The sequence below is a fragment of the Hylobates moloch genome, unplaced genomic scaffold, assembly GCF_009828535.3.
Source record: "Hylobates moloch isolate HMO894 unplaced genomic scaffold, HMol_V3 SCAFFOLD_6, whole genome shotgun sequence".
In the NCBI taxonomy this organism is placed as follows: domain Eukaryota; kingdom Metazoa; phylum Chordata; class Mammalia; order Primates; family Hylobatidae; genus Hylobates; species Hylobates moloch.
Window position 1 is genome coordinate 156,096,995 of NW_026652281.1, and position 26,493 is coordinate 156,123,487.

Genomic DNA, 26,493 nt, shown 5'->3' on the forward strand with positions numbered 1-26,493 from the left:
CCGGCCTCTGTGCTCGGTAGGTTACCGCTGAATCTCCCAGAGCAGAATTGGTAAGAGTGCGTCCATTCACCAGGCGTAGACGCTGCATTCGAGGAGGCCCCCGGGTCACCCCATGTGCACACATGCTGCGAGATGACTAATGTTCGTGGTTTCTAGCAGCACTGCCCAAAACCTAAGATGCCGTAGCCTCCCAGGCCTCCCCATGTCTGATTTGGCTGCCTTCCTCACCCCAGCTCTAGTGGAGACAGACAATACACAAATTAACAATAAGGTAGTGCTGGACCCTGCCACAGGGCTACGTTAGCTAGTGCAGGCCTGAGTGCCACCCTGGGAAGATGCGGACAAAGCATGTTTCCAACCCCAGTGCCACAGAGTCCGAATCCAGTTTTGACAGGTTTGAGAAAAGTAGAGAGGACATCAAGAGAAAGACAGCCCAGAGCTAAGCAGGGCGTGATCTTCAAAGGCCACTTAGGCCTTGGCAAGGGTGTTAACCCTGAGAGAAGGCTTCGGCAGGTGATCAGCAGGGGAGCCATAAACTCTGTGTGAAGGAAGACTCTTGCTGGATGTGAGGGGGATGCAGATGGAGCAGGCAGGGTGAATGACGGTACATGCCATGCCCTCTACTACAAACGGAACTAGAAGCACACACCTGTGATACCATTTCAGAAGGCACTTTGGTTGAGGTAATCAAGATTATAGGTGTGAGCCACCGTGCCCGGCCAATGTCTTGGTATACTTCTTATCGTTTACACAGCTCTTTATTAAGGCTGTTAGCCCTTAGGATAGTTGCCCCAAACATTCTTCTCAGTTTGCTTACCTTTTAATTATTTTTGTGGTTTTGTGGTGGTATTTTTTGTTTGTTTTACGGACAATGTCTTGTTCCATGCAGTGACACAATCATAGCTCACAGCAGCCTTGAACTCCCGGGCTCAAGCCATCCACCAAGCTCAGCCTGCTGAGTAGCTGGGACTAAAGGCACTTTCAACCAGGCCCGATTAATTTTTTTTTTGTAGTGATGGGGGTCTCACTACGTTGCTCAGGCTAGTCTTGAATTCCTGGCGTCAAGCAATTCCCCCACCTTGGCCTCTGAAAGCACTGGGATTATTCTACGTGTGAGCCATGATGCTCAGCCCTGATTTATGATTGCCTTTTTTTTTTTTTAAGACAGGGTCTCACTTCGTCACTCAGGTTGGAGTGCAGGTATGTGACCTCGGCTCACTGCAACCTCCACCTCCCGGGTTCAAGCAATTCTTGTGCCTCAGTCTCCCAGATTGCTGGGATATGCCAGGTGCAATGGCTCACACTTGTAATCCCAGCACTTTGGGAGGCTGAGGTGGGTGGATCACTTGATGTCAGGAGTTTGAGACAGCTTGGCCAACATGGTGAAACCCTGTCTCTACTAAAAATACAAAAATTAGCCGGGCCTGGTGGCAGGTGCCTGTAATCCCAGCTACTTGGGAGGCTGAGGCAGGAGAATCACTTGAACCCAGGATGTGGAGGTTGCAGTGAGCAGAGATCCCGCCACTGTACTCCAGCCTGGGCAACAGAGGGAGATTCCATTGCAAAAAAAAAAAAAAGGAAAAAATACCAAATAGCTGTGATTACAGGCATGCACCATCACGCCCGGCTAATTTTTGTATTTTTAGTAGAGATGGGGTTTCACCATGTTGGCCAGGTTGGTCTGGAACTCCAAACCTCAAGTGATCCATCCACCTTAGCCTCCCAAAGTGCTGGGATTACAGGTGTGAGCCACTGCACCCGGCCTATGATTGCTTTTTAATATTTGGACGTATAGAAGTTTTAAATTTCTTGATGTCAAAGCCATGGATATGTTCCTTTGAGGTTTAAGTTTAGACAGCCCTTTCCCATCCAGAAATTGAGCACATACTTGTTATCTTTGGTACCATTTGTAAGACACATTTTTGTACAGCTTAGCCTCAATAAGATAGGAATGTGTTTTATTTATTTTCTTCTGCTTTTTTAAAAATTTGTATTTATTTATTTTGGATGAAGTCCTGTTCTGTCACCCAGGCTGGAATGCAATGGCATGATCTCGGCTCACTGCAACCTCCACCTCCCGGATTCAAGCGATTCTCCCTCAGCCTCCAGAGTAGCTGGGATTACAGGCGCCTGCCACCAGGCCCAGCTAATTTTTGTGTTTTTAGTAGAGACGGGGTTTTGCCATGTTGACTTCAGGTGATCCACCCACCTCAGCCTCCCAAATTGCTGGGATTACAGGCATGAGCCACCGCACCTGGCCAGGAATGTGTTTTAAAACCAGTGATATCAGCTGGGCGTGGTGGCTCGCCCTGTAATCCTAGCTCTCTGGGAGGCCATGGTGGGCTGATCACTTGAAGTCAAGAGTTCCAGACTAACCTGGCCAACACAGTGAAACCCCGTCTCTACTAAATTATCACATCTCATCCTTTTGGCAAAGATCAAGTGTAGGAAAAAAGATAAATTAACCAGGTGTGGTGGCATACGTCTGTAATCCCAGCTACACAGGAGTCTGAGGTGGGAGGATGGCTTGAACCCCGGAGACAGAGGTTGCAGTGAGCCAAGATCACACCACTGCACTCCAGCCTAGGTGACAGAGTGAGACTCTGCCTCAAAGAAAAGAAAATAAATGCAATCATAAATAACACGGCTGGGCGTGGTGACTCACGCCTGTAATCCCAGCACTTTGGGAGGCCAAGGCGGGCAGATCACAAGGTCAGCAGATCAAGACCATCCTGGGTAACACAGTGAAACCCCGTCTCTACTAAAAATACAAAAAATTAGCTGGCCGTGGTGGCGGGTGCCTATAGTCCCAGCTACTTGGGAGGTTGAGGCAGGAGAGTGGCGTGAACCCGAGAGGCGGAGCTTGCAGTGAGCCGAGATTGCGCCATTGCATTCCAGCCTGGGTGACAGAGCAATACTCCATCTCAAAAAAATAAAAAGTAATAATAATAATGAATGTCACCCAGGCTGGAGTGCAGTGGCATGATCTCGGCTCACTGTAACCTCCCCCACCCAGGCTCAGGTGATCCTCCTGCCTCAGCCTCCCAACAAGTAGCTGGGACTATAGGCACATGCCACCACGCCAGGCTAATTTTTTTATTTGTAGTAGAGATAGGTTGGCCAGGCTGGTCTGGAACTCCTGAACTCAGGTGATCTGACTGCCTCGGCCTCCTAAAGTGCTGAGATTACAGGCATGAGCCACCGTGCCAGGCCAGAATTTGTTCATAGTAGTACAGAAAATAATGGTGGGACTTAAAATTGGTGATATTTTAGATTTGATGGAAACTGTTATACTCCAATTATTTTGTGTGAAGACATGTTACAGCCATTAAAATTATATTTTCATGGATTTCTTAATAATGTGAAGTAGACTGGGCTAAGTGGCTTATGCGTGTAATCCCAGCACTTTGGGAGGCCAAGGCAGGTGGATCACCTGACATCAAGAGTTGGAGACCAGCCTGGCCAACATGGTGAAACCCCGTCTCTACTAAAAAAATACAAAAATTAGCCAGACACGGTGGCACTTGCCTATAATCCCAGCTACTTGGAGGCTGAGGCAGGAGAATCACTTGAACCTGGGAGATGGAGGTTGCAGTGAGACTAGATCACGCCACTGCACTCAAGCCTCGGTGACAGAACAACTCTGTCTCAAAACAAAACAAAACAATAAAACGGAACCCTGAGATTTGCAAAAGAAAATATGCAGATGACCGGGCTCACACCTGTAATCCCAGCACTTTGGGAGGCCAAGGGGGGTGGATTACCTGAGGTCGGGAGTTCAAGACCAGCCTGACCAACATAGAGAAACCCTGTCTCTACTAAAAATACAAAAATTAGTCAGGCGTGCTGTCAGGTGCCTGTAATCCCAGCTACTTGGGAGGCTGAGGCAGGAGAATCGCTTGAACCTGGGAGGCGGCGGTCGTGGTAAGCTGAAATCTTGCCATTGCACTCCAGCCTGGGCAACAAGAGAAAAACTCCTCAAAAAAAAAAAAAAAAAAAGCTGAGCGTAGTGGCTCACACCTATAATCCCAGCACTTTAGGAGGCCGAGGTGGGCGGATCACCTGAGGTGGGGAGTTCAAGACCAGCCTGACCAACATGAAGAAACCCCGTATCTACTAAAAATACAAAATTAGCCAGGCATGGTGGCTCATGCCTGTAATCTCAGCTACTTGGGAGGCTGAGGCAAGATAATCGCTTGAACCCAGGAGGCAGAGGTTCTGTTGAGCCGAGATCGCGCCATTGCACTCCAGCCTGGGCAACAAGAGCAAAATTCTGTCTCAAAAAAATAAATAAATAAAAGAAAAAGAAAATATGCAAATGATCCATAGGCTTGAGAAGTGTCCCTTTGAGTGGTAACCAAGGAAATGCAAATTAAATAAAATAACGCAAAGCCTTTGCAACTAATTTTCCAATTAATGATAATTTAAAAGAGTAATTAAGAGAGCTGGAAAGGATGCAGGGAGATGCCATCAAGGTACATTGTGGTTGGAGTGTAAATTGGTACACCCTCTCGCTCAGGGCTATTTGCAGTATAAATGCATACATTTCGGCTGGACGCGGGGGCTCATGCCTGTAATCCCAGCACTTTGGGAGGCCGAGGTGGGCAGATCACGAGGTCAAGAGATTGAGATCATCCTGGTCAACATGGTGAAACCCCGTCTCTACTAAAAGTACAAAAAATTAGCTGGGCGTGGTGACGGGCGTCTGTAGTCCCAGCTACTTGGGAGGCTGAGGCAGGAGAATGGCGTGAACCTGGGAGGCGGAGCTTGCCGTGAGCCGACATCCTGCCACTGCACTCCAGCCTGGGCGACAGAGCGAGACTCCATCTCAAAAAAAAATACAAAAAAACACACATTTCATTAAAACATACATTCCATTCCTACTTTTGCACTGATTTAATTACACGATTGTTCATAGCAGCCTGAAATAGGGAAGCTTTAGAAAACAACTTAATGTCTAATGAAGTATGGAATAAATTGTGGTATGAGTGCATGGGGGTAGTGGGATGGGGAGGCTGTGAGGGGGAAGGAAATAAATCTTAGGTAACGTAATGGTTTGTTGCCTTCCAAAGGGCCACAGGACATAAAAAAGATATACGTTACGGTATATCTATGTTATTAAAATGTCATGTGGTGGGAAACTAGGAAAAAAGATCTAGAAAGGATCTTTAAGATGGTGATCATGAAAAAAAAAGTTGAGAAAAAATGATCTAGTTTCCGTGTGGTGGCTCACACCTATAATCCCAGTACTTTGGGAGGCCAAGGCAGGCACATCACCTGAGGTCATGAGTTCAAGACCAGCCTGGGCAACATATTGAGGCCCCATCTCTACAAAAAGTTAAAAACATGCTGGGTGCGGTGGCTCACACCTGTAATCCTAGCACTTTGGGAGGCCGAGGCAGGCAAATTACCTGAGGTCGGGAGTTCAAGACCAGCCTGGCCAACATGGTGAAACCACGCCTCTATTAAAAATACAAAAAATTAGCCAGGTGCAGTGGCATAGGCCTGTAATCCCAGCTACTCAGGAGGCTGAGGCAGGAGAATTGTTTGAACCCAAGAAGAGGACGTTGTGATGAGCCGAGATCACGCCACTGTACTCCAGCCTGGGCAACGAGAGCGAGACCTCAAAAAAAAAATTTTTTTTTAAATATTAGCCAGGCCTGGTGGCACATGCCTGTAGTTCCAGCTACTCAGGAGGCTGAGGTGGGAGGATCACTTGAGCCCAGGAGGTGGAGGATGCAGTGAGCTGAGATCGCGCCCCTTAACTCCAACCTAGGCAAAGTGAGGAGACCCTCTCTCAAACTTTACATTTCTGAGTGATAAACAGCATCGGCCGCCTCCGGGACATGCTCGGGTGGTGCACTGCAAGCTGCAGAGACTTAAGAAAAGGGCGTCTCGGTTAGAGCCTGGGTATGGGGTATCTCCCCCTCTCCCGCCACGGCCAGGCAGTGCGGTCCGCCCTCCCATCTGGGATTCCCGCGTCTCTCGGCCTTCGCTGGAGCCCCACTGTTGTGTTGAAGGAGACCGTCCTTCCAACGCCGAGTCCAGCTCCACAACCACGTAAACAAATTGTGGATTCAGACACCATGAGCGGCGGAAACAAAGGCGTCCCCAGTGTCCGGCCGTCGGCTGAGGAGAAGGGTCTGCCCGACGGCCACCTGGGGAGGGACCCGAGCACGTCCTCTCCGGTTCACGCCGCGCGCCTCCTTCAGGCCGACAACACAGGCGGCCGGTTTTGAACTTTCCGGTGCGAACCTCCCAAGGCTTCAGCCAGGTCACTGACTGTGTAAAGCCAAATCAAATATCTTTTTTGTTTTTTTGAGACAGAGTCTCGCTCTTGCTGCCCAGGCTCAGCTTCCCGAGTAGGTGGGATTCCCGCCCCACCACGCCCGGCTTTTTTTTTTTTTTTTTTTTTTGAGACGGAGTCTTGCTCTGTCGCCAGGCTGGAGTGCAGTGGCGCGATCTCAGCTCACTGCAAGTTCCACCTCCCGGGTTCACGCCATTCTCCTGCCTCAGCCTCCCGAATAGCTGGGACTACAGGCACCTGCCACCATGCCCGGCTAATTATTTTTGGATTTTTAGTAGAGACGGGGTTTCACTGTGTCAGCCAGGATGGTATCCATCTCCTGACCTTGTGATCCACCTGCCTTGGCCTCCCAAAGTGCTGAGATTACAGGCATGAGCCACCACGCCCAGCCGCTCCTTACATTTTTGAGTCTTCATAATCTTTTTTCTTTTCTTTTTTCTTTGCTTTTTTCTGTCTTTCTTTCCTTTCTTTCCTTCTTACTTTCTTTCCTTTCTTCCTTTCTTTCCTTCTTACTTTCTTTCCTTTCTTCCTTTCTTTCCTTGTTTTTCTTTTCTTTCTTCCTTTCTTTTCTCATTCTTTCTCTCTTTCTTTCTTTCCTTTTCTTTCCTTCCTTTCTTTTTTTTTTTTAATCGAGTTTTGCTCTTGTTGCCCAGGCTGGAGTGCAATGGCGTGATCTTGGCTCACCGCAACCTCCGCCTCTTTGGTTCAAGTGATTCTCCTGCCTCAGCCTCCTAAGTAGCTGGGATTACAGGCGTGTGCCACCACGCCCTGCTAATTTCGTAATTTTGTATTTTTTAGTAGAGATGGGGTTTCTACATATTGGTCAGGCTGGTTTCCAATTACCGAACTCAGGTGATCTGCCCGCCTTGGCCTCCCAAAGTGCTGGGATTACAGGTGTGAGCCACCACACCTGGCCCGAGTCTTCATCATTTCATTCTCCATTTGGAAGGATGCTTGGCCCACTGCTTACTAGCTCTGCATTTGTGTCTTCATTTCACGCATTTGTCCATCCAGTGAACGTTCAAGTACATTCCATTTGCCTGGCCCTGGGATGATCAGAGGAGAAAAGATCCGTTTCCTGGAGAAGCTTAGAATCCAGCAGGGAGATGAAGAAAAATGAGTAATTTTACAATCCAGTCCACAGCTACGAGTTTCAGCAAGCGCTATGCACTACAGTGAGAGCCCCTAATTGGGAGCTATTTGGGAGTTGGGGAGAGTTGCTGAGAAAGTGATGCGTAACCTGGGATTTGGCAGGTGATAGGGCCTGGTCAGGCAGAGGGAAGCAGGCTTTGAGGCTAAGAGGCCAAGGGCCTGGAGCAGCAGCCCCCAAGCTGGACAGGGAGGGAGGGAGCCGATTCTACTTGGAGGGCAACCACTGAAGGTTCAAGTGACACAATCCAATTCATGTCCTTTTTTTTTTTTTTTTTTTAAAGATGGGGTTCATTCTGTTGCCCAGGCTAAGTGCAGTAGCATGATCATAGCTCACTGCAATTCAAACTCCTAGGCTCAAGCAATTCTCCTGGCTCAGCCTTCCAAGTAGCTGGGACTACAGACACGCACCACCACACCTGGTTAATTATTTTTATCTTTAAAAAAATTTGTTGTTTTGTTTTGTTTGAGACAGAGTCTCACTCTGTCACCCAAGCTGGAGTGCAGTGGTGCAATCTCGGTTCACTGCAAACTCCGCCTCCCAGGTTCAACCAAATCTCTGCCTCAGCCTCTTGAGTAGCTGAGATTACAGGCGCCCGCCACCATGCCTGGCTATTTTTTCTATATTTTTAGTGGAGACAGTGTTTCACTATCTTGGCCAGGTTGGTCTTGAACTCCTGACCTCATGATCCACCGGCCTCGGCCTCCCAAAGTGCTGGGATTACGGGTGTGAGCCACCATGCCCTGCCTGTCCAAAAAATAAAGTAAAAAGCCAGGGGCAGTGGCTCATGCCTGCAATATTAGCACTCTGGGAGGCCGAGGTGGGCAGATTGCCGAAGCTCAGTAGTTTGAGACCAGCCTGGGCAACACGGTGAAACTCTGTCCCTACTAAAACACAAAAATTAGCCAGGCGTGGCAGAGTGCACCTGTATTCCCAGCTACTCGGGAGAGTGAGGCAGAATTGTTTGAACCGGGGAGGCAGAGGTTGCAGTGAGCCGAGATCGGGCCACTGCGCTCCACACTCCAGCCTGGGTGACAGAGCGAGACTCTGTCTCTAAAATAAATAAATAAAATAAAATAAAAAACTAAGCAGTAAAACCATCCAGGCTTGGTAGTCACTGTGGTGCTTTCCTCAGGGTCCCTTCCCACAGGCGGCTGCTGAGGTCATTTTATCAGGCCCCCTGGGCTCACCTTTTGTTCCATCCCGCACAGGTGAGCAGTCTGGGCAGGCTTTGGCCAGCTTCGCGCAGGTGCCACTGCACAGACTCTCCCTTCAGAGCAGCGCCGGAGGACGGGGTCAGGAGTCAGTGCACAAATCCCTCCCGTCCCTGGGGCCGGGCAGCCACCGCGGCGGGGAGACCCCTCGCTAAGGAGGAGGTTGGTGTTGGCTCTACTCGCCGGGTCGCCCAGGGCGCTTCACTTCCGAATCAACTCCCTACAGCCGCTGCTTTCAGGAGAAGCCAAGCCAAGTCACATACGGCACGTGCACTGGATCAAAACAATACACGTTTCTACGTGCGCCAGACGGTATGTTTAGTACTTAAAGAGCAGGGCTGCAAATGAAAGGTCCTTCCCCGCGCCAGGGCCGCCCTCTCCGCGGTGCGCGGGAGCTCGGGGAGCGCGCGCCCCCTGCCGGCCGGCCGGAGCCCGGGGCGGGTTTCGCGCCCTCCGTGCCCTGGTAGAGCTTGGAATTGCTTTGCTTGTTCCCGTCCGAGGCTACTTTGAGGTTCTAAGTGACTCCCCGTTCCCGGGTGCCTCGCCTTCGAGGAGCCCAAAGCTTCTCCATCTCCAGCGCTGGATGAGGCTCCCCTAGTTTTCCTTCTGCCCAAATACCCTGTGCTCTCACACAGGTTGTGCTGCTGGCGGGGAACCGGGACTGCAGTTGTACGTGGCCTGGAGCTCACTTCCGCTCTCCCCCTCGCTGGACCTCTGATCGCAGGTCTCTGAGCCTGTTTCTTGGAGATCTGGGATAGCTGGGAGGCCCCATGACAGCGAGACGGTGAAGCTACCAGCAATGGGGTGTGGTTCTGATGTAGCCATTGACCCCAACTTGCACAGCTGAGCTTGCACATTCCTCCTCTCCTCCCCAGCCCCTGCCCCCACTCCCAGCTGTGGCTGCCCCATGTCCTCTCCAGACAACCCGGCACAGCTGTGGCTGCCCCATGTCCTCTCCGGACCACCCCGCACAGCTGTGGCTGCCCTCCCAGCCTCCCTCTCACACCGCTCTGTGTGACTTTGTCCTGTGCTTGCTCCTGACCCATGGATTTCGCTTTATCTTTCATTTTTATTTTTTAATTTAATTTAATTTAATTTTTATTTTTTAAATTTTAATTAGAAAAAAATTTTTTTGAGACGGAGTTTCTCTTTTGTTGCCCAGGCTGGAGTGCAATGGCGCACTTTCGGCTCACAGCAACCTCTTCCTCCTGGGTTCAAGCGATTCTCCTGCCTCAGCCTCCCAAGTAGCTGGGATTACAGGCATGTACCACCATGCCCGGCTAATTTTGTATTTTTAGTAGAGACAGAGTTTCTCCATGTTGATCAGGCTGGTCTCGAACTCCTGACCTCAGGTGAACCGCCCACCTCAGCCTCCCAAACTGCTGGGATTGCAGGCGTAAGCCACCACGCCTGGCCTCGCTTTATCTTTGATACTTGCCCAGGGCCAAAGGGAAGTCTTACATTAGTCAAACTCACCAGATTCAGTAAAAACTCAACTCTAAAATAATTATTTGAGACCCGTGCAGTGCCTCACGCCTATAATCCCAACAACTTGGAAGGCTCAGAGGTAGGGTTACTTGAGCCCAGGACCTCAAGACCAGCCCAAGGGGCCAGGCACGGTGGCTCACGCCTGTAATCCCAGCACTTTGGGAGGCCCAGGCGGGTGGACCATGTGGTCAAGAGATCGAGACCATCCTGGCCGACATGGGGAAACCCCGTCTCTACTAAAATACAAAAATTAGTGTGATGGCGCCCGCCTATAGTCCCAGCTACTCGGGAGGCTGAGGCAGGAGAATTGCCTGAACCCAGGAGGCGGAGATTGCAGTGAGCCAAGATTGCACCACTGCACTCCAGCCTGGGTGCCTCCTGGGTTCATGCCATTCTCCTGCCTCAGCCTCCCGAGTAGCTCCGACTACAGGCATCTGCCACCACGCTAATTTTTTTGTATTTTTAGTAGAGACGGGGTTTCACCATGTTAGCCAGGATGGTCTTGATCTCCTGACCTCGTGAGCCACCGCGCCCGGCCGGCAAATTTATGGGTTCTTGTTATGGAGAATTGACCTAGGTTGATATTCATTCTGCCAGAGCCAGTGGAATTTGTAGTTTCTGAAAAGAGTTGTGTTATTTGGCAAAACCTGAACTGGGCATCACTTATCTTCATGTGTTTAGCCAAAGCCCTAGAAAAACTTTTTTGAGGCTATGTGCAGTCGCTCATGCCTGTAATCCCAGCACTTTGGGAGGCCGAGACAGGCAGATCACGAGGTCAGGAGTTTGAGAACAGCCTGGCCAAGATGGTGAAACCTCGTCTCTACTAAAAATAAAAAAAATTGGTCAGGCATGGTGGCGGGCGCCTGTAATCCCAGCTACTCAGGAGGCTGAAGCAGAGAATTGCTTGAACCTGAGAGGTGGAGGGTGCAGTGAGCAGGCAGAGGAGACCCTAGAGCAATAATCCCTGGAAATAACAGGAATTTCAGGGACAAATCCAGACCCTCAAAAACTGTGAAATTGAGGGAGTCTGAGCAGAGATCTCCAAGGAACCAGGTACTATCTGTGTGCCAGGGTGAGAGGACAGAAAACGGACCAGGTCTGTCTCTGACAAGTTGAGCAGGTGGAGTGGGAAGGAGGGATCTGGAAGGCCAGGAGGGTGGAGGGAACTGCAGGGGTGGGTGATGGTGGCAGGGGCTGGGCTTTAGCCTCCTCCTCCCACTGCCCACCCCACCCTTAGGAGCCCTTTGTGAGGAGGAGGCCCCAGCTCTGTGATGTGGGCCTGGGCCCCAATAACTAGTCCCAGAGGGGATGCCCAGGGCTCAGCTGCATGAGGACAGCAGTGCAGTTGACATGGACGTTCTCTTTCCTCTGGGCAGTGTTATTGGTACAGAGCTGTGCCCCAGCCCCATTCCCGAGATCATCCATTTCGTCCTCTTCGTTGTGTTTAGCCTGGTAATCCTGATCATCTTACGCCCCTACATTCCCAGGGAGCCGTCCTCAGTGCCTCCCAGAGAGGAGAACAGCGAGAATGTAAGGAGCCCTCAGCCCACACCCGGCAGAGAATGATTCTATTTTTCCTGCCCTCTTTTCCACTTTTCCACATCAACCAGAGGCGCTCCTGTGATGGGAAATCTCACCATCCCTCTAGGGACAGCAGGGCAGGCAGGGGTTGGAGTGCATAGGATTTCCATCCCAAGCTCCCAGACCATCTGTAGGGGTGCACGGGAAGCGTCACAGCAAAAGCAAACCCCGGGACTCAGCAGCGAGGACCCGGTCATGAGAGGGGTGAGGTCTCTTTGGGAGGACAGGCCCTGAGCCCGGGCTCATCAGCCGCCTTCCCACGCAGGTGCCTCAGGGCCCAGCCTCTGTTTGAGGTGCTCTGGCGGCTGTGCTGAGCCCGAGAGCCTCCCACCTGAGACTGGAGTCGCCTCTGGCCTCCTTGGAAGCAGAATCCTCCCTGCCAGCCCAGAGACACCTGCAGACCCAAGTGTGTGTGTTTCCCAAGCAGCGGAACAGGGACTGAGGACACCCAGGGTGGGCCTCACGTAGAAAACCCCTCTGTGCTTTTCAAAGAAGGAAACCAGAAAAGGTTATTATGCACTTTAGAAACCAGTGAAAGAGAAGCACACAGGGCTCCGTGAGCTGGGCGGAGAAAGTGTGTCATTCACGAGCACTGTGGGTCTGCAGCTGTGGGGACAGGAGACTGAGACCTGGCCTGCACCCTCTTTCTTGTCTCTCAGGACCAAGCTGAAGAGGGGAAATGGATCAGAATTGGAAATAGATATATCACTTTGAAAGGTAAGGCTCTGAGGGTCCCAGAAGCCCCAGATATGACAGCTTCACCTGTCCCTAGGAACAAGCACCAAGTCTCCTAGGAAGTCATCTGCAGAGGCCTGATGGGGAAGCTCCTGGTAGGGCAATTGGAACCCGGGATCCGTCTCCGATTCCCTGCTGGGATGAAGCCATGGGGTCCAGGGAGCGGGTGTTGCCCAGGAGGGGACCAGTGACCACCTGGATGTGCAGGAGGGGATGCAGGTCTATGTGGGCAGCTGTTTAACATGGCTGAGTCCTCTGAGACTGCCCCTGTCCTCTCTCCCCAGGAGGTGGTCGTGACCCCCATGATGGGGCGTGTCGGGAAGCACTTTGGAGATGACAAAGTGCTGCCCACTGGGCACCTGGCTATCACTCTTGGGGCTCTGTGGCCTTGGACAGGGATGCTGGGGCTCCAGGGTCTAATCCCCGATCCCGGGGTCTCCCCTAAGGGCACACGCACTCAGCCTCCTGTAAGTCCCAGTTCCCTCCCTCGCCGCCATAACCCATCTCCTGCTTTCCAGATTGCAGAATTCTCTTGAAAGAAGTGGACAACCTTGAGGTCTACATTTCCCTGGCGAAAAAGTGAGGCTCTTCCCCTTCTCTCCCATGTCCTTCTTCCTACCAGGGCCTAGGATGCCACCCCCAGGGCCTGGGGCTGATCTGGGAGGGGAGATCACAGCCGTGATGTCACTAAAGCCCTGGGCGGGGTAGGCAGAGCTTTGTGAAGTCAGCAGGGGGGGCCCTGGAGGGGTGTGGGCCGCAGGTGCCCAGTGCTCCCGGCTGCAGCCTGTGCCTCCTGTCTGCTGCAGGTGCCTGAGGAAGCTCTTTAGGGAGGGCAGCTCCCATCACCTTCCACGCCAAGTCCGCCCAGGGCCAGTGTACAAACGAGCACCTGCTAGGAACCACCAGCCACGTGGGGGGCGTGGGAAAGCTTCTCCCACCAGCTTCCATGTGTCCCCACGGGCTCCCCCGGCTCCTCTGGTCTCCATGCCGACATCAGTCCCGAAGATCTCCGTAGAGTCCCTTGGGTCTCCATTATCCCTGAGCTCCTCCAAGCCACCAGAGCCTCTGTGTCCCCTGAAGCACCCTTCACACCGGCCACCTGCGAGCACCCTATCACCAAACCCGACCACCTCCGCAGAATCCTTAGGGTATCCGTCATCCCTGAGCTCCTCCAAGTCACCAGAGCCTTTGCGTCCCCTGAAGCACCCTTCACACAAGCCACGTGGGCGTTCCCCTCCCCGACGACGGAATCCTGGCTGGGTGTCCTGGACCGACTCCACACAGGCTGATTCCGAAACAGACGCCATCATATGCCCAATGTGCAAGGCCCCTGAGCGCTCCTGTCTACACAGCTGGTGGGTGCCTTCTAGTCCTCGAGTGATCCGAGGCGTTGGTCGCCGCAGTGAACCCGACCTGGGCCTCTCCCGGAGGCAGGAGGCGGCGAGAGCCTGGTGCCACTGCACCTCCTCACAGTACCCATTCGAGCACCCTAATCTTCCCACCCCCCTACCAAAGGCTTCCTTCTAGGGAGACGCCACATGCAGGCAGGTGGAGGCAGGGGCCCCACTTTCCTCAGCCTGAGCGTGCCAACGCTGCTGGACGCACGAGACACCAACATCCCAGACACTCCCATGGACACTGTACATCCGACATCCACGAACAACTGGGAATCTCCTGAGGACAACTTGGAGGTGCGTCCCCTCATCTGGGCAGCCCACAGATGCTGGAAATGCGTGTTATAATGGATTGGGAGGGACGGAGATGGGGTCCAAACCTGCAGTCCCTGGAGCCCGTAAATCTCCTTGGGAGGCTTGGTGCCCACAGAGACCCCTTCCACAGCACTGCACACACAGATCTTCCTTCCTAGGGGATCTGAATTCACTTAGAAAACTGCCAGCATGGGAGGGATAACATCAGCTGTGCCCCCCACTGGAGAACCCAGAGACTCTGGGTCATTGTCAACATTGCCCCAAAATGGGCTCTCTGCTGGGGAAGATGCTCAGGAATTGTTGCTCTTTTGCAATGCCAGTCTCTCCTAACAGAACTGCAGATTCCACGTGTAGACCTGCAAACTTCTGTTCTCTGCAGTTCCCTGAGTCACACTCCAGACAATCACAATTTTTTTTTTTAGATGGAGTCTCATTCTGTTGCTCAGGCTGGAGTGCAGTGGCACCATCTTGGCTCACCACAACCTCCGCCTCCCAGATTCAAGCCATTCTCCTGCCTCAGCCTCCCGAGTAGCTGGGATTACAGGCGCGTGCCACCGCACCCAGCTAATTTTTGTAATTTTAGTCGAGAGAAGGTGTCACCATGTTGGCCAGGCTTGTCTTGAACTCCTGACCTTGAGATATCTGCCCGCCTCGGCCTCTCAAAGTGCTGGGATTATAGGCTTGAGCCACCACACCTGGATGAATCACAAATTGTAAACCTGAATAAATGCTGCAACCTCCAGTGAGAGGAAAATATCTTCTTTGTCCAATTTTAGTTATTGTCTAGTCAAACGGTATCAATGTCGTATTTTAAAATTTCATTGGCAACAAGGCCTGAACTAGAGATGGGTGACTTCCTTATTTTGGAAACATGATAAAGACCCACAGCGAGTGGATTCTAGAAATAAACCAGCAGAGGCATGTGGGCTCACACTGGCCTCCAGGGGCTGTGCAACTGGCACATTATTTTGCACATAACTTGGGTCAGGTTTGTGAGGTCTGGTTTTTAAATGAAGCAACAACCAAATAAAGATTTTCAAACAAATGAGTCAAATGTATGGCAGTATTTCTATTTTATCCTATGGCAAAATAATTCTTCCCAATTTTAATATTGTTTTATTCCTTAGGATTTGACAAAGTCTTAATGTTCAGCCAATATGGCTTAAGCTGATGAACTACTTAGTTTTTTTGTTTGTTTGTTTTTTGTTTTTTTGAGACGGAGTCTTGCTCTGTTACCCAAACTGGAGTGCAGTGGCGGGATCTCGACTCACTGCAATCTCCACCTCCCGGGTTCACGCCATTCTCCTGCCTCAGCCTCCTGAGCGGCTGGGACTACAGGCACCTGCCACCACGCCTGGCTAATTTTTCTATTTCTAGTAGAGATGAGGTTTCACCGTGTTGCTCAGACTGGTCTTGAACTCCTGACCTCAGATGATCTGCCCGCCTTGGCTTCCCAAAGTGCTGGGATTATAAGCATGAGCTACTGTGCCCGGCCTTTTTTATTTTTTTGAGATAGAGTTTTGCTGTTGTTGCCTAGGCTGGAGTGCAATGGCACGATCTTGGCTCACTGCAACCTCTGCCTCCCAGGTTCAAGTGATTCTCCTGCCTCAGCCTCCTGAGTAGCTGGGATTATAGGCGCCTGCCACCATGCCTAGCTAACTTTAGTAGAGACGAGGTTTCACCATGTTGGCCAGGCTGGTCTCAAACTCCTGACCTCAAGTGATCCACCTGCCTCGGCCTCCCAAAGTGTTAGGATTACAGGTGTGAGCCACCGCGCCTGCCTTTTTTTTTTTTTTTTTTTAATTGAGACAGGGTATTATGATGTCAGCAAGGCTGGAGTGCAGTGGCACTATCACGGCTCACTGCAGCCTTGACCTCCCTAGGCTTGTGATCCTTCCACCTCAGCCACCAGAGTAGCTGGAAATACAGGCATGCGCCACCACACCCAGCTAATTTTTTACTTTTTGGAAAGATGGGGTTTCACCGTGTTGCTCAGGCTGGTCTCACACTCCTGGGCTCAAGCGATCCTCCCACCTTAGCCTCCCAAATTGCTGGGATTACAGGCATGAACCACCGTGCCCAGCAAGAAAAGATTATTTTCCAAGATAGAAGACCAAGTGAGAGCCTCACTTAACGCTTCTCTTCATCTCTCCTTTTTTTTTTTTTTTTTTGAGACGGAGTCTCGCTCTGTTGCCCAATCTGCAATGCAGTGGCACAATCTCAGCTCACTGCAACCTCTGCTTCCCAGGTTCAAGAAATTCTCCCCCCTCAGCCTCCTGAGTAACTGGGATTACAGGCTCATGCCATGACGCCTGGCTAATTTTTGTATTTTTAGTGGAGATGGGGTTTCACCATGTTGGCCAGACAGGTCTCGAACTCCTGACCTCAGATGATCCGCCTGCCTTGGCCTCCTAAAGTGCTGGGATTACAGGCGTGAGCCACCACACCCGGCTCTCATCTCTCCTCTTGCTTGACAAACCTACACAGCCTTTTTGACCTGCTTCCTCAAACCCAGAAATATTTTTGCAAAGCTCTATTCCCCAGAGGATTCTGAGCTGTAGGAGGTGAAAGCCAGGGTCCTTTGTTCCTACTTTCTGCTCTGTGGCTTTCATCTCCTGGGGCAATGAGTTGGGCTGCCCTTTGGCAGGGCTCAGGACCAGGGTGTGAAATTCTAGAACAGAAAGAACAAAGTTAGATATTTCAAAATATCACCTTGCTCCTTTTATTTCAGGCCCTTGATCCACTTGGATGCCCCTTTCTTTTTTTTTTTTTTTTTTTTTTGAGGAGTCTCGCTCTTTCACCCAGGCTGGAGTGCAGTGGCGCGATCTTGGCTCACTGCAGGCTCCGCCCCCCGGGGTTCACGCCATTCTCCTGCCTCAGCCTCCCGAGTAGCTGGGACTACAGGCGCCCGCCACCTCGCCCGGTTAATTTTTTTGTATTTTTAGTAGAGACGGGGTTTCACCGTGTTAGCCAGGATGGTCTCGATCTCATGACCTCGTGATCCGCCCACCTTGGCCTCCCAAAGTGCTGGGATTACAGGCGTCAGCCACCGCGCCCGGCGGTGCCCCTTTCTTTTTTTGTTTATTTTTATTTTTGACAGTCTCGCTCTGTTGCCCAGGCTGCAATGGTGCGATCTCGGCTCACTGCAACCACCACCTCCCAGGGTCAAGGAATTCTCCTGCCTCAGCCTCCCAAGTAGCTGGGATTACAGGCGCCTGCTACCACGCCCAGCTAACTTTTTGTATTTTTTTTAGAAGAGACGGGGTTTCGCCATGTTGGCCAGGCTGGTCTCGAACTCCTGACCTCAGGTGATCCACCCACCTCGGCCTCCCAAAGTGCTGGGATTACAGACGTGAGCCACTGCACCTGACCTGTGGATGAACCTTTCTAAACAGGGCCCGCACTGGGCTGTGGGGCTCCCTGCCTTCTGCAGGTTTGGTGGGGCAGATACCTTTCTCCACCCTAGGACTGTATTTGTTTTCAAGTAGTCTGGCCAAAGCAATATTCCCTAAACTTTAGGCATTCTTGGATCCCTTTATGAGTTTTGCTATTTTGGCATGCTACATTAAGTTTTGCTTAATGTTTTTATGTAAAGCATCTTCCTCCTTTTACTTTTTTTTTTTTCTTTGAGACAGTCTCGCTCTGTCACCCAGGCTGGAGTGCAGTGGCGTGATCTCGGCTCACTGCAAGCTCCGCCTCCCGGGTTCACGCCATTCTCCTGCCTCAGCCTCTCTGAGTAGCTGGGACTACAGGCGCCCGCCACCACGCCCGGCTAATTTTTTGTATTTTTAGTAGAGTCAGGGTTTCACCGTGGTCTCGATCTCCTGACCTCGTGATCCGCCTGCCTCGGCCTCCCAAAGTGCTGGGATTACAAGTGTGAGCCACTGCGCCCGGCCTTACTTCTTTTATTGTGATAAAATTCATATAAAATTCACCGTTTTGAAGTGTACCATTCAGTGACTTTTTTTACAATGTTGCAAAACTATCACCACTATAGTGCCAATTTCTCATCACCCCAAAAGCAAGCCCCCCCTCAACACACACACACACACACACACACACACACACACACACACACACTGTCCTCCCATCCCTTGGTAATCTAATCTATTTTTTTTCTTTTTTTTGAGACAGAGTCTCACTTTGTCATCCAGGCTGGAGTGCAGTGGCTCACTGCAACCTCCGCCTCTCCAGTTCAAGTGATTTTCCTGCTTCAGCCTCTCAAGTAGCTGGGATTACAGGCGTCTGCCATCATGCTCAGCTAATGTTTGTATTTTTAGTAAATAGGGTTTCACCATGTTGGCGGCCAGGTTGGTGTCGACCTCTTGACCTCAGGTGACCCACCTGCCTTGGCCTCCCAAAGTACTGGGATTACAGGTGTGAGCCACTGTGCCCGGCTGGATTTTTAAATTTTCTTTCTTTTTTTTTTTGAGACAGAGTCTGGCTCTGGAGTGCAGTGGTGTGATGCTGGCTCACTGCATCCTCTGCCTCCCAAGTTCCTGCGATTCTCCTGTCCCAGTCTCAGGAGTAACTGGGACTGTAGGGCGCGTACCACCAAGCCCAGCTAATTTTTTTTTTTTTTTCCTTTGAGACAGGGTCTCACTCTGTCGCCCACATTGGAGTGCAGTGGTGTGATCTCGGCTCACTGTAACCTCCACCTCCCAAGTTCAAGTGATTCTCCCACCTCAGCCTCCAGAGTAGCTGAGACTACAGGCATGCGCCACCACACCCGGCTAATTTTTTGGTATTTTGGTAGGGATGGGGTTTCACCATGTTGCCCAGGTTGGTCTCGAACTCCTGAGCTCAGGCAATCCGCCCACCTCAGCCTCCCAAAGTGCTAGGCTTACAGGCACCCCACACCGCGCCCGGCCAGTTTTTGTTATTTTTAGTAGAGACATGGTTTCACCTTGTTGGTCAGGGTGGCCTTTAACTCCTGACGTCGTGATCAGCCTGCCTCGACCTCTCAAAGTGCTGGGATTACAAGCATGAGCCACCACGCCTGGCTCCAGGAAATCTGGATTTTTAATGTGATATCTCCAAATTCTGAAACTTTGTCAACTAATGCAATTTTTAGAAGATTGGCCGGGTGCGGTGGCTCAAGCCTGTAATCCCAGCACTTTGGGAGGCCGAGGCGGGCGGATCACGAGGTCAGGAGATCGAGACCATCCTGGCTAACACGGTGAAACCCCGTCTCTACTATTACAAAAAAAAAAAATTAGCCGGGCGTGTTGGCGGGCGCCTGTAGTCCCACCTACTCGGAGAGGCTGAGGCAGGAGAATGGCGTGAACCCGGGAGACGGAGCTTGCAGTGAGCCGAGATCACACCACTGCACTCCAGCCTGGGGAACAGAGCAAGACTCCGTCTCAAAAAAAAAAAAAAAAAAAATTTTTAGAAGATTGTGGGCCAGGCAGACTGCATTCTATGGAGGGAGAAAAGGAGGCCTGAGGCCGGGCTCGGTGGCTCATGCCTGTAATCCCACCACTTTGGGAGGCCAGGCGGGCAGATCACGAGATTAGGAGTTTGAGACCAGCCTGGCCAATATGGTGAAACCCCATCTCTACTAAAAATATAAAAATTAGCCGGGTGTGGTGGCAGCGCCTGTAGTCCCAACTACTCGGGAGGCTGAGGCAGAAGAATCGTTTGAACCCGCGAGGCGGAGGTTGCAGTGAACCGAGATCGTGCCACTGCACGCCAGCCTGGGCGTGCCCTGCCGGGTACAGTGGCTCACACCTGTAATCCCAGCACTTTGGGAGGCTGAGGCGGGCAGATCACCTGAGGTCAGGAGTTCGAGACCAGCCTGGCCAACATGGTGAAACCCCATTTCTACTAAAAATACAAAAAAAATGGCCCGGCGCGGTGGCTCACGCCTGTAATCCCACGTTTGGGAGGCTGTGATGGGAGGATTGCTTGAGCCCGGAAGCTCGAGGTTGCAGTGACCCATCATCGCGCCACTGCACTCCAACCTGGGTGACAAGAGCGAGACCCCCTGTTTAAAATAATTAAAAAAAAAAAAAAAAAAAAAAAAAAAAAAAGGCCTGTAACAGAGACGCGACTCTCCAAAGTGCCACACAGGCAAGTGGGGGCTGCACAGCCCATGGTTTCCAGAAAGCTTCTCTTGGGAATGTAAAATAACACTTACCCTGGGACTCCTAGTTTCTAAACCTCCTGAGCCTAGAGGCCCTGAGGACCGACCAAGTGCAAAGTCCCCGACCCCCTAGACCCCCTACACCGTCCTCCGCTCCCTCTGCACCGCACTCTTCATTCCCTGAGCACCGTGGTTCCTCCGTCTCCGGGACTTCGCCCTCCGTTACCTGGATGGCCTGCAAGGCCATTACCCGCCACTCCACCCTATTTGGGCCATGTCGGCTGCAAGCCTGGCTTCCACTCCGCACTCCCGGAGAGCCACGCGCAGACCCTCCCCCACGAGCCCATCGCACCCTCCCGAGACAGGGAGCTTAGGCTTGCGTCCCCCGCCGACACCGAGCACAGAGGGGCAGTCCCGGAGGCCACGCAGACCTCCCCCACCCACGCGCAGAGACCGACCCGGGGAACCGCGGGAACCAGTCCAGCGCGGGGGCAGTGGCAGACCCGAGGCGCGAGGCGCGCATGCGTAGCGCGGCCTTTATTGCATCACTGCGAGTCCAGAACGCACGGCTGGATCATGAGCACGGCCCCGCTGGCGCCTGCGCGCTTGCGCATCTTCCTCTGCCCGGCGCGCGCCGCAGCCGTCGGGGTCACCTCGGGGTTGAGCTTCTTCTCTAGCAAGTGCATGCGGGCCATGGTCTCAGTCAGCATGTCTATGAGCAGTTCCCGCTGCAGCTTCAGGTAGTTGTTGTCCTCCAGCAACACTTGGCTTTTGGTCCGCTGCACCTGCGCCTTCCAGGTCCAGGCGGTCCGCGAGAGCAGCGGCGACCGCGTCTGCGCCAGCTGGCTCTCAGTGGTCCACCGCCCGCCGCGGAACACGAAGGCCTGGTTGCTGAGGCGCATGCGCGGCGCGCCGTAGGCGAGGCCCAGCTCGGCCTGGCGCATGTTGTGGTCCAGCAGGTAGAAGGTGGACAGGGAGGGCATGCGGCGCAGCGGCGGCCGCCGTGGCGAGAAGGGCCGCGAGATGTAATCGGACCAAAACTGCTGCAGCTGCTCCCACAGGCGGCTGGCATGGCTCGTAGCGGAGCACTCGAAGGTTGCCAGGGCGTGGACCTTGTAGGGCACGCAGGTGCTCGGAGGGGAGCCTCGGGAGCGCTGGCGACTCGTGCTGCGCTCTTGTCTCGGGAGCCCGGATGTCCAGAATGATGAAGGCGAGCCTGGGGGAGCAGCTGGGAGACAAGAGTCCGGGTGAGCAGCGTGCTTGGTACAGGCCGCCTCTCAAACCGCGAGGCCGGTGGACATGTCTTAGCCCTGCAGCTAGGGCTGCGGCTCTGTCCAACCAGCCGCTGGCCACCGAGGAGCCCGCCCCTCCACGCTGCACAGGCAGCAGTCTCACCTAAACCATCTTCCCCAAAGACCACTGAGGATCAGGCCCTGGGATAGATATGCAGAAGAAGGACGGGAGGAGGGCCTTGTTCTCTGAGTTGCAGCTGGAAGGGTGAGGGGTAGGGAATGGTAGTAAGACAAGTAAGTAGGTATTTAAAGGAGGAGTAGGACTTTGCCAGGTGGGTTGAGGATGGAAACTGGAGAGCTTCTAGGCAGAGGGAAGAGCCGAACAGGGCTTTCTTTTTCTTTTTCTTTTTTTTGAGACGGAGTCTCGCTGTTGTTGCCCGAGTTGGAGTGCAATTGCGCGATCTTGGCTGACTGCAACCTCCACCTCCTGGGTTCCAGCAATTCTCCTGCCTCAGCCTCTTGAGTAGCTGAGATTACAGGCGCCTGTCATCACCCCCACCTAATTTTTGTATTTTTAGTGAAGACGGGGTTTCACCATGTTAGCCAGGCTGGTCTCGAACTCCTGACCTCAGGTGATCCACCCACCTCGGCCTCCCAAAGTGCCGGGATTACGGGCATGAGCCACCGCACCTGGCCATTTTTATTTTGTATTTTTAGTAGAAATGAGGTTTTACCATGTTGGCCAGGCTGGTGTCGAACTCCTGACCTCAGGTAATTTGCCCACCTCAGCCTCCCAAAGTGCTGGGATTACAGGTGTGAGCCACTGTACCCGGCAGGGCAGGACTTTCATATTTCAGATGTGAACACGAGCTTGGATAGGATTGGTGCTGGGAAGAGCAGAAGAGGAAGCTGGGAAGGTGGACCAGTGCACTATGTGAAGGTGCTGTACAGACAGGCTCAGAAGCTTAGACTTCCTTTTGTGGGTAAGAGGGAACTGCTGAAGGATTACAAAGCCAGGGTTAGATCTGGATTCTGAAAACAATCTGGGAGGATATCTAGCATACCCAACAGCATTATTGCCCTCATCATTCAGTCATTTGATAGACTTGAACTAGCATCTGCTCTGTGCCAGACTCTGGTCTTGGGAAGGGGACCCGAAACAGCCTCTGCCTGCCCTCAAGATGCTCCTAATCCAGTTTGGAAGGCAGACGTGTGTATAGAGCACAGTCCAGTGTGTTCACTGACATCCTGGGGTGTGTGCCATGGGCTAGACCTATGCATAGGGCTCAAAGTATCAGAGATTGTGCACACTAAACATGACTTTTGTTCCAAACAAACTATGTCCTCAGAGAGTCCAAAGTCCAGATAACAGACAAGTCCCATTTTGCTCACTTCTCCCTGCACCCCCGCCCCCACCCCTACCCAGTAAGTGCTGATTCTATTATGTGAAAAAGGGAACTATGTGTTGTTTCTAATTCCTCTTCTGCCCATGGACAGTGAGAAGAGAAAGAACTGGAGCAGGGTTCCCTCTGTTATGCCTTCATTAATTCATAATACACTTATCCCTCACATATAGGTGGACAGAGGCTGGATGGTACATACCATCCCCAAGATCTGGTTCAGGGAGATGGTCTCTGGAAGCCCGCATCCAGGCCCACCCTTGAGATTGTATCTTCTCAGAGGATCCTTCCCCGTAGTCCTCACTGTATGTTATGCCTCACCTGGAAGATGTGGTGGAGCTGCTGAGCTGCTGTCCCAGGGTTAATCCCATCTCCGACCCACTCAGCTCTTGTCCACCTGCTATGACTCACAATGCCTCCAGGCCAGGCCACCCCAGGACAAGAAGGGGTGCTGACCGCTGAGCTGTCAGATAGACTCTGGGCTCTCCCCTGCATGCATTCAGTGCATCACTGAGCACCTACTATGTTCTAGGAACAGTTCTAGGGAAGTGAAGAAGATATTCCCTCATTGAGCTGTCATTCTTGGCATGGGAATGAAGGGAGTAGTCACAAGCAGAGTCCAAGACAGGAATTTGTTCTAGGGGAACTAACAAGATAGTCTCTCAGGAAGCTAACAAAAGGTGTCATGGGTCAGGTTCCCTAGAAGCAGAGCCTAAGATGAGCATTCTTATTCAAGTGAATTATTGGGGAAGTGCTCTCAGGAGAAGGGGTTGAGGGAAACAAGACAGGGCAGAGAAAAAGGCTAAGGCTGAGCCAGAATGTGGTCTCACCTGGAGACTAGCTTCCACTTGCTCTCATGGGGAACTCTGAGCACAGATAGCACCACAGTTAGGCCTCCTTAAAGCAAGGGAGCCCGTATTTTGTACCCTCCTTCTACATGTCAGTTATTGGCCGGGGCAGCTGAGAGTTACCAACCAGCACCTACGGCACCTATGGGATGTGTGCACCTCGAGTGATAGGGATCTCAGTGGGGCACCAACTGAGGAGGGAGGAAGATAATAGGATAGATGATGAAAATGAAAGGGCAGACTAGCCAACATGGCAAGACCCCATCTCTACAAAAACAAATTAGCTGGGCGTGGTGGCATGAGACTGTAGTCCCAGCTACTCAAGAGGCTGAGGTGGGAGGGTCACCTGAGCCCAAGAGGTGAAAGCTGCAGTGAGCAGTGATTGTGCCACTACACTCCAGCATGGGCGATAGAGACCCTGTGTTAAAGAAAAAAAAGAGGGCCAGGCACGGTGTTTCATGCCTGCAAATCCCAGCACTTTGGGAGGGGAAGGTGGGTGGATCACCTGAAGTCACAAGCTCGAGAACTGCCTGAACAACATGGTGAAACTCCGTGTCTAGTAAAAATAGAAAAAATTGGCCGGGCGTGGTGGCGGGTGCCTGTAATCTCAGCTACTCAGGAGGCTGGGGCAGGAGAATTGCTTGAACCTGGGAGGCAGAGGTTGCAATGAGCGAAGATTGTGCCACTGCATTCCAACCTGGTCCAAAAAAAAAAAAAAAAAAAAAGGGAGACTAAATAAAAAAATCCAGGTGGGCCGGTGGTCAAGCCTGTAACCCAGAATTTGCCGGGCGGGCGGATCATGAGGTCAGGAGATCGAGATCATCCTGGCTAACATGGTGAAACCCCGTCTCTAATAAAAATACAAAAAATTGGCCGGGTGCAGTGGCTCATGCCTGTAATCTCAGCACCTTGGGAGGCTGAAGCAGGCAGATCACCTGAGGTTGGGAGTTTGAGACCAGCCTGACCAACATGGAGAAACGCCATCTCTTCTCAAAATACAAAATTAGCCGGGCATAGTGGTGCATGCCTGTAATCCCAGCTACTTGGGAGGCTGAGGCAGGAGAATCGCTTGAACCCAAGAGGCAGAGGTTGCAGTTAGCCGAGATCACACCAGTGCACTCCAGCCTGGGCGACAGAGCAAGACTCCCTCTCAAAAAAAAAAAAAAAAAAAAAAAGTCTAATTCTGATACCTACAGTGAAGAAAACAAACCAAGGAAATACAGAAAGTGATTCTGGGACAGGATGAGAAGTAGGAACTAATTTAGATGTGGTGCTCGGTGAAGGCCCTTGACATTCATGCTAAAACCTGAACAATAAGGAGACCCCAGTCCCTTGAAGACCTGGGGTAGAGGAAGGAAATGGCTGGGCATGTTTGAAGGACATGTGCCACGTGTGCGGACAGTGGAAGGAAATGAAGTCAGTCCTACCTGCTAAGCCCACCCACTTGACTACAAGGGACAGACCCAGATCCACGGGAGCTCACAAGCTGGGGCAGAGCCCGGTGGTAGCGCCACCTCCTAGGAAACTTCTGTAACAGTTTCATTGAGGTATAACTGACAGAATCAACTACATTTATTTATTTATTTATTTTTGAGACGGAGTCTCGCTCTGTCGCCCAGGCTGGAGTGCAGTGGCGCTATCTCGGCTCACTGCAACCTCCGCCTCCCGAGTTCACGCCATCCTCCTCCTTCAGCCTCCCGAGTAGCTGGGACTACAGGTGCCTGCCACCATGCCTGGCTAATTTTTTTTTTTTTTTTAGTAGAGATGGGGTTTCACTGTGTTGGCCAGGATGGTCTCGAACTCCTGACCTTGTGATCCGCCCACCTCGGCCTTCCAAAGTGCTGGGATTACAGGCGTGAGCCACCGCGCCCGGCCAACTACATATATTTATAAAGTATAATGTGAAGTATTTCGATAATTTGTTATGTGAAATCATTCCCAAAATCAAGATAATGTATCCATCTGGAGGTATCCATTACCTTTTTCTCTTTTTTTGAGAGGAGTCTCACTTTGTTGCCCAGACTGGAGTGCAGTGGTATGATCTTAGCTCACTGCAACCTCTGCCTTCTGGGTTCAAGTGATTCTTCTGTCTCAGCCTCCCAAGTAGCTGGGACTACAGGCACCCACCACCACACCCAGCTAATTTTTGTATTTTTAGTAGAGATGGGGTTTCACCATGTTCACCAGGCTGGTTTCAAACTCCTGGCCTCAAGTGATCTGTCCGCCTCCGCCTCCCAAACTACTGGAATTACAGGTGTGAGCCACCGCGCCCGGCCTCAGTATAGATTTTTTTTTGGCATTGGCTTCTCGCCGCATAATTATTTTAAGATTTATCCATGTTGTTGCATTTATTAACAGTTCATTGCTTTTTACTGCTGAGTAGTAGTTCATTGTATGGAAACACCACACGATTTGTTTTTCCATTCAGCTGTTGATGCACATTTGGGTTGTTTCCAGTTTGGGGGCTATTGCATATAAAACTGCTCTGAACATTTTGTTCGTCTGTGTGGACATATGCTTTCATTTCTCTTAAGTAAATACCTAGGAATGGAATGACTGGGTCATATGGCAGGTGCATGTTTACCTTTTTATTAAGCCACTAACAGTGAGTGAAAGTTTCTGTTTCTCTGTATCCTGGCCAACACTTGGTTTGGTAAACCTTCATTTTTAAAAAATTCGCTTAATTAAAGGTCGTGGTGGCGTTTTTGAGACAGGGTCTTACCACGGTGCCTAGGCTGGTCTCA

The 26,493-nt window shown here is 51.7% G+C and overlaps 2 protein-coding genes across 5 annotated transcripts; one reads left to right on the forward strand and one right to left on the reverse strand.

Annotated features, from left to right (window-relative positions):
• Positions 1-139: 139 nt before the first annotated feature.
• LOC116471941 (uncharacterized protein C5orf60) lies at positions 140-14,941 on the forward strand. 4 transcript variants are annotated; one of them, XM_058440213.1, is made up of 9 exons: positions 140-271; positions 8,669-8,983; positions 9,307-9,395; positions 11,536-11,689; positions 12,400-12,457; positions 12,994-13,054; positions 13,282-13,830; positions 13,991-14,166; positions 14,607-14,941. In XM_058440213.1, exons 1-8 carry the CDS (start codon positions 140-142, stop codon positions 14,151-14,153), a joined length of 1,521 nt encoding a protein of 506 aa, XP_058296196.1. In that variant the 3' UTR covers positions 14,154-14,166; positions 14,607-14,941. The 4 variants fall into 4 exon arrangements, with proteins under 4 accessions (XP_058296196.1, XP_058296197.1, XP_058296195.1 ...); XM_058440214.1 differs by having other exon boundaries at positions 14,003-14,166; XM_058440212.1 differs by lacking the exon at positions 14,607-14,941 and having other exon boundaries at positions 13,282-14,137.
• A 5,850-nt stretch (positions 14,942-20,791) lies between these two features.
• CBY3 (chibby family member 3) lies at positions 20,792-23,338 on the reverse strand. Its single transcript, XM_032158869.2, has 2 exons — positions 23,104-23,338; positions 20,792-21,497 (listed from the first exon to the last, which is right to left on the reverse strand). Exons 1-2 carry the CDS (start codon positions 23,147-23,149, stop codon positions 20,815-20,817), a joined length of 729 nt encoding a protein of 242 aa, XP_032014760.1. The 5' UTR covers positions 23,150-23,338; the 3' UTR covers positions 20,792-20,814.
• Between the last annotated feature and the right edge of the window lie 3,155 nt (positions 23,339-26,493).

Coding starts and splice junctions, on each gene's coding strand:
- LOC116471941 (XM_058440212.1), top strand. CDS start 140: ATGTTCGTGGTTTCTAGCAGCACTGCCCAAAACCTAAGATGCCGTAGC. Junction 8,984..9,306: donor GTTTCTACGTGCGCCAGACG/GTATGTTTAGTA, acceptor GCTCTCACACAG/GTTGTGCTGCTGGCGGGGAA. Junction 12,458..12,993: donor TAGATATATCACTTTGAAAG/GTAAGGCTCTGA, acceptor CCTGCTTTCCAG/ATTGCAGAATTCTCTTGAAA.
- CBY3 (XM_032158869.2), bottom strand. CDS start 23,149: ATGCGGGCTTCCAGAGACCATCTCCCTGAACCAGATCTTGGGGATG. Junction 21,498..23,103: donor TGAACCAGATCTTGGGGATG/GTATGTACCATC, acceptor CTTGTCTCCCAG/CTGCTCCCCCAGGCTCGCCT.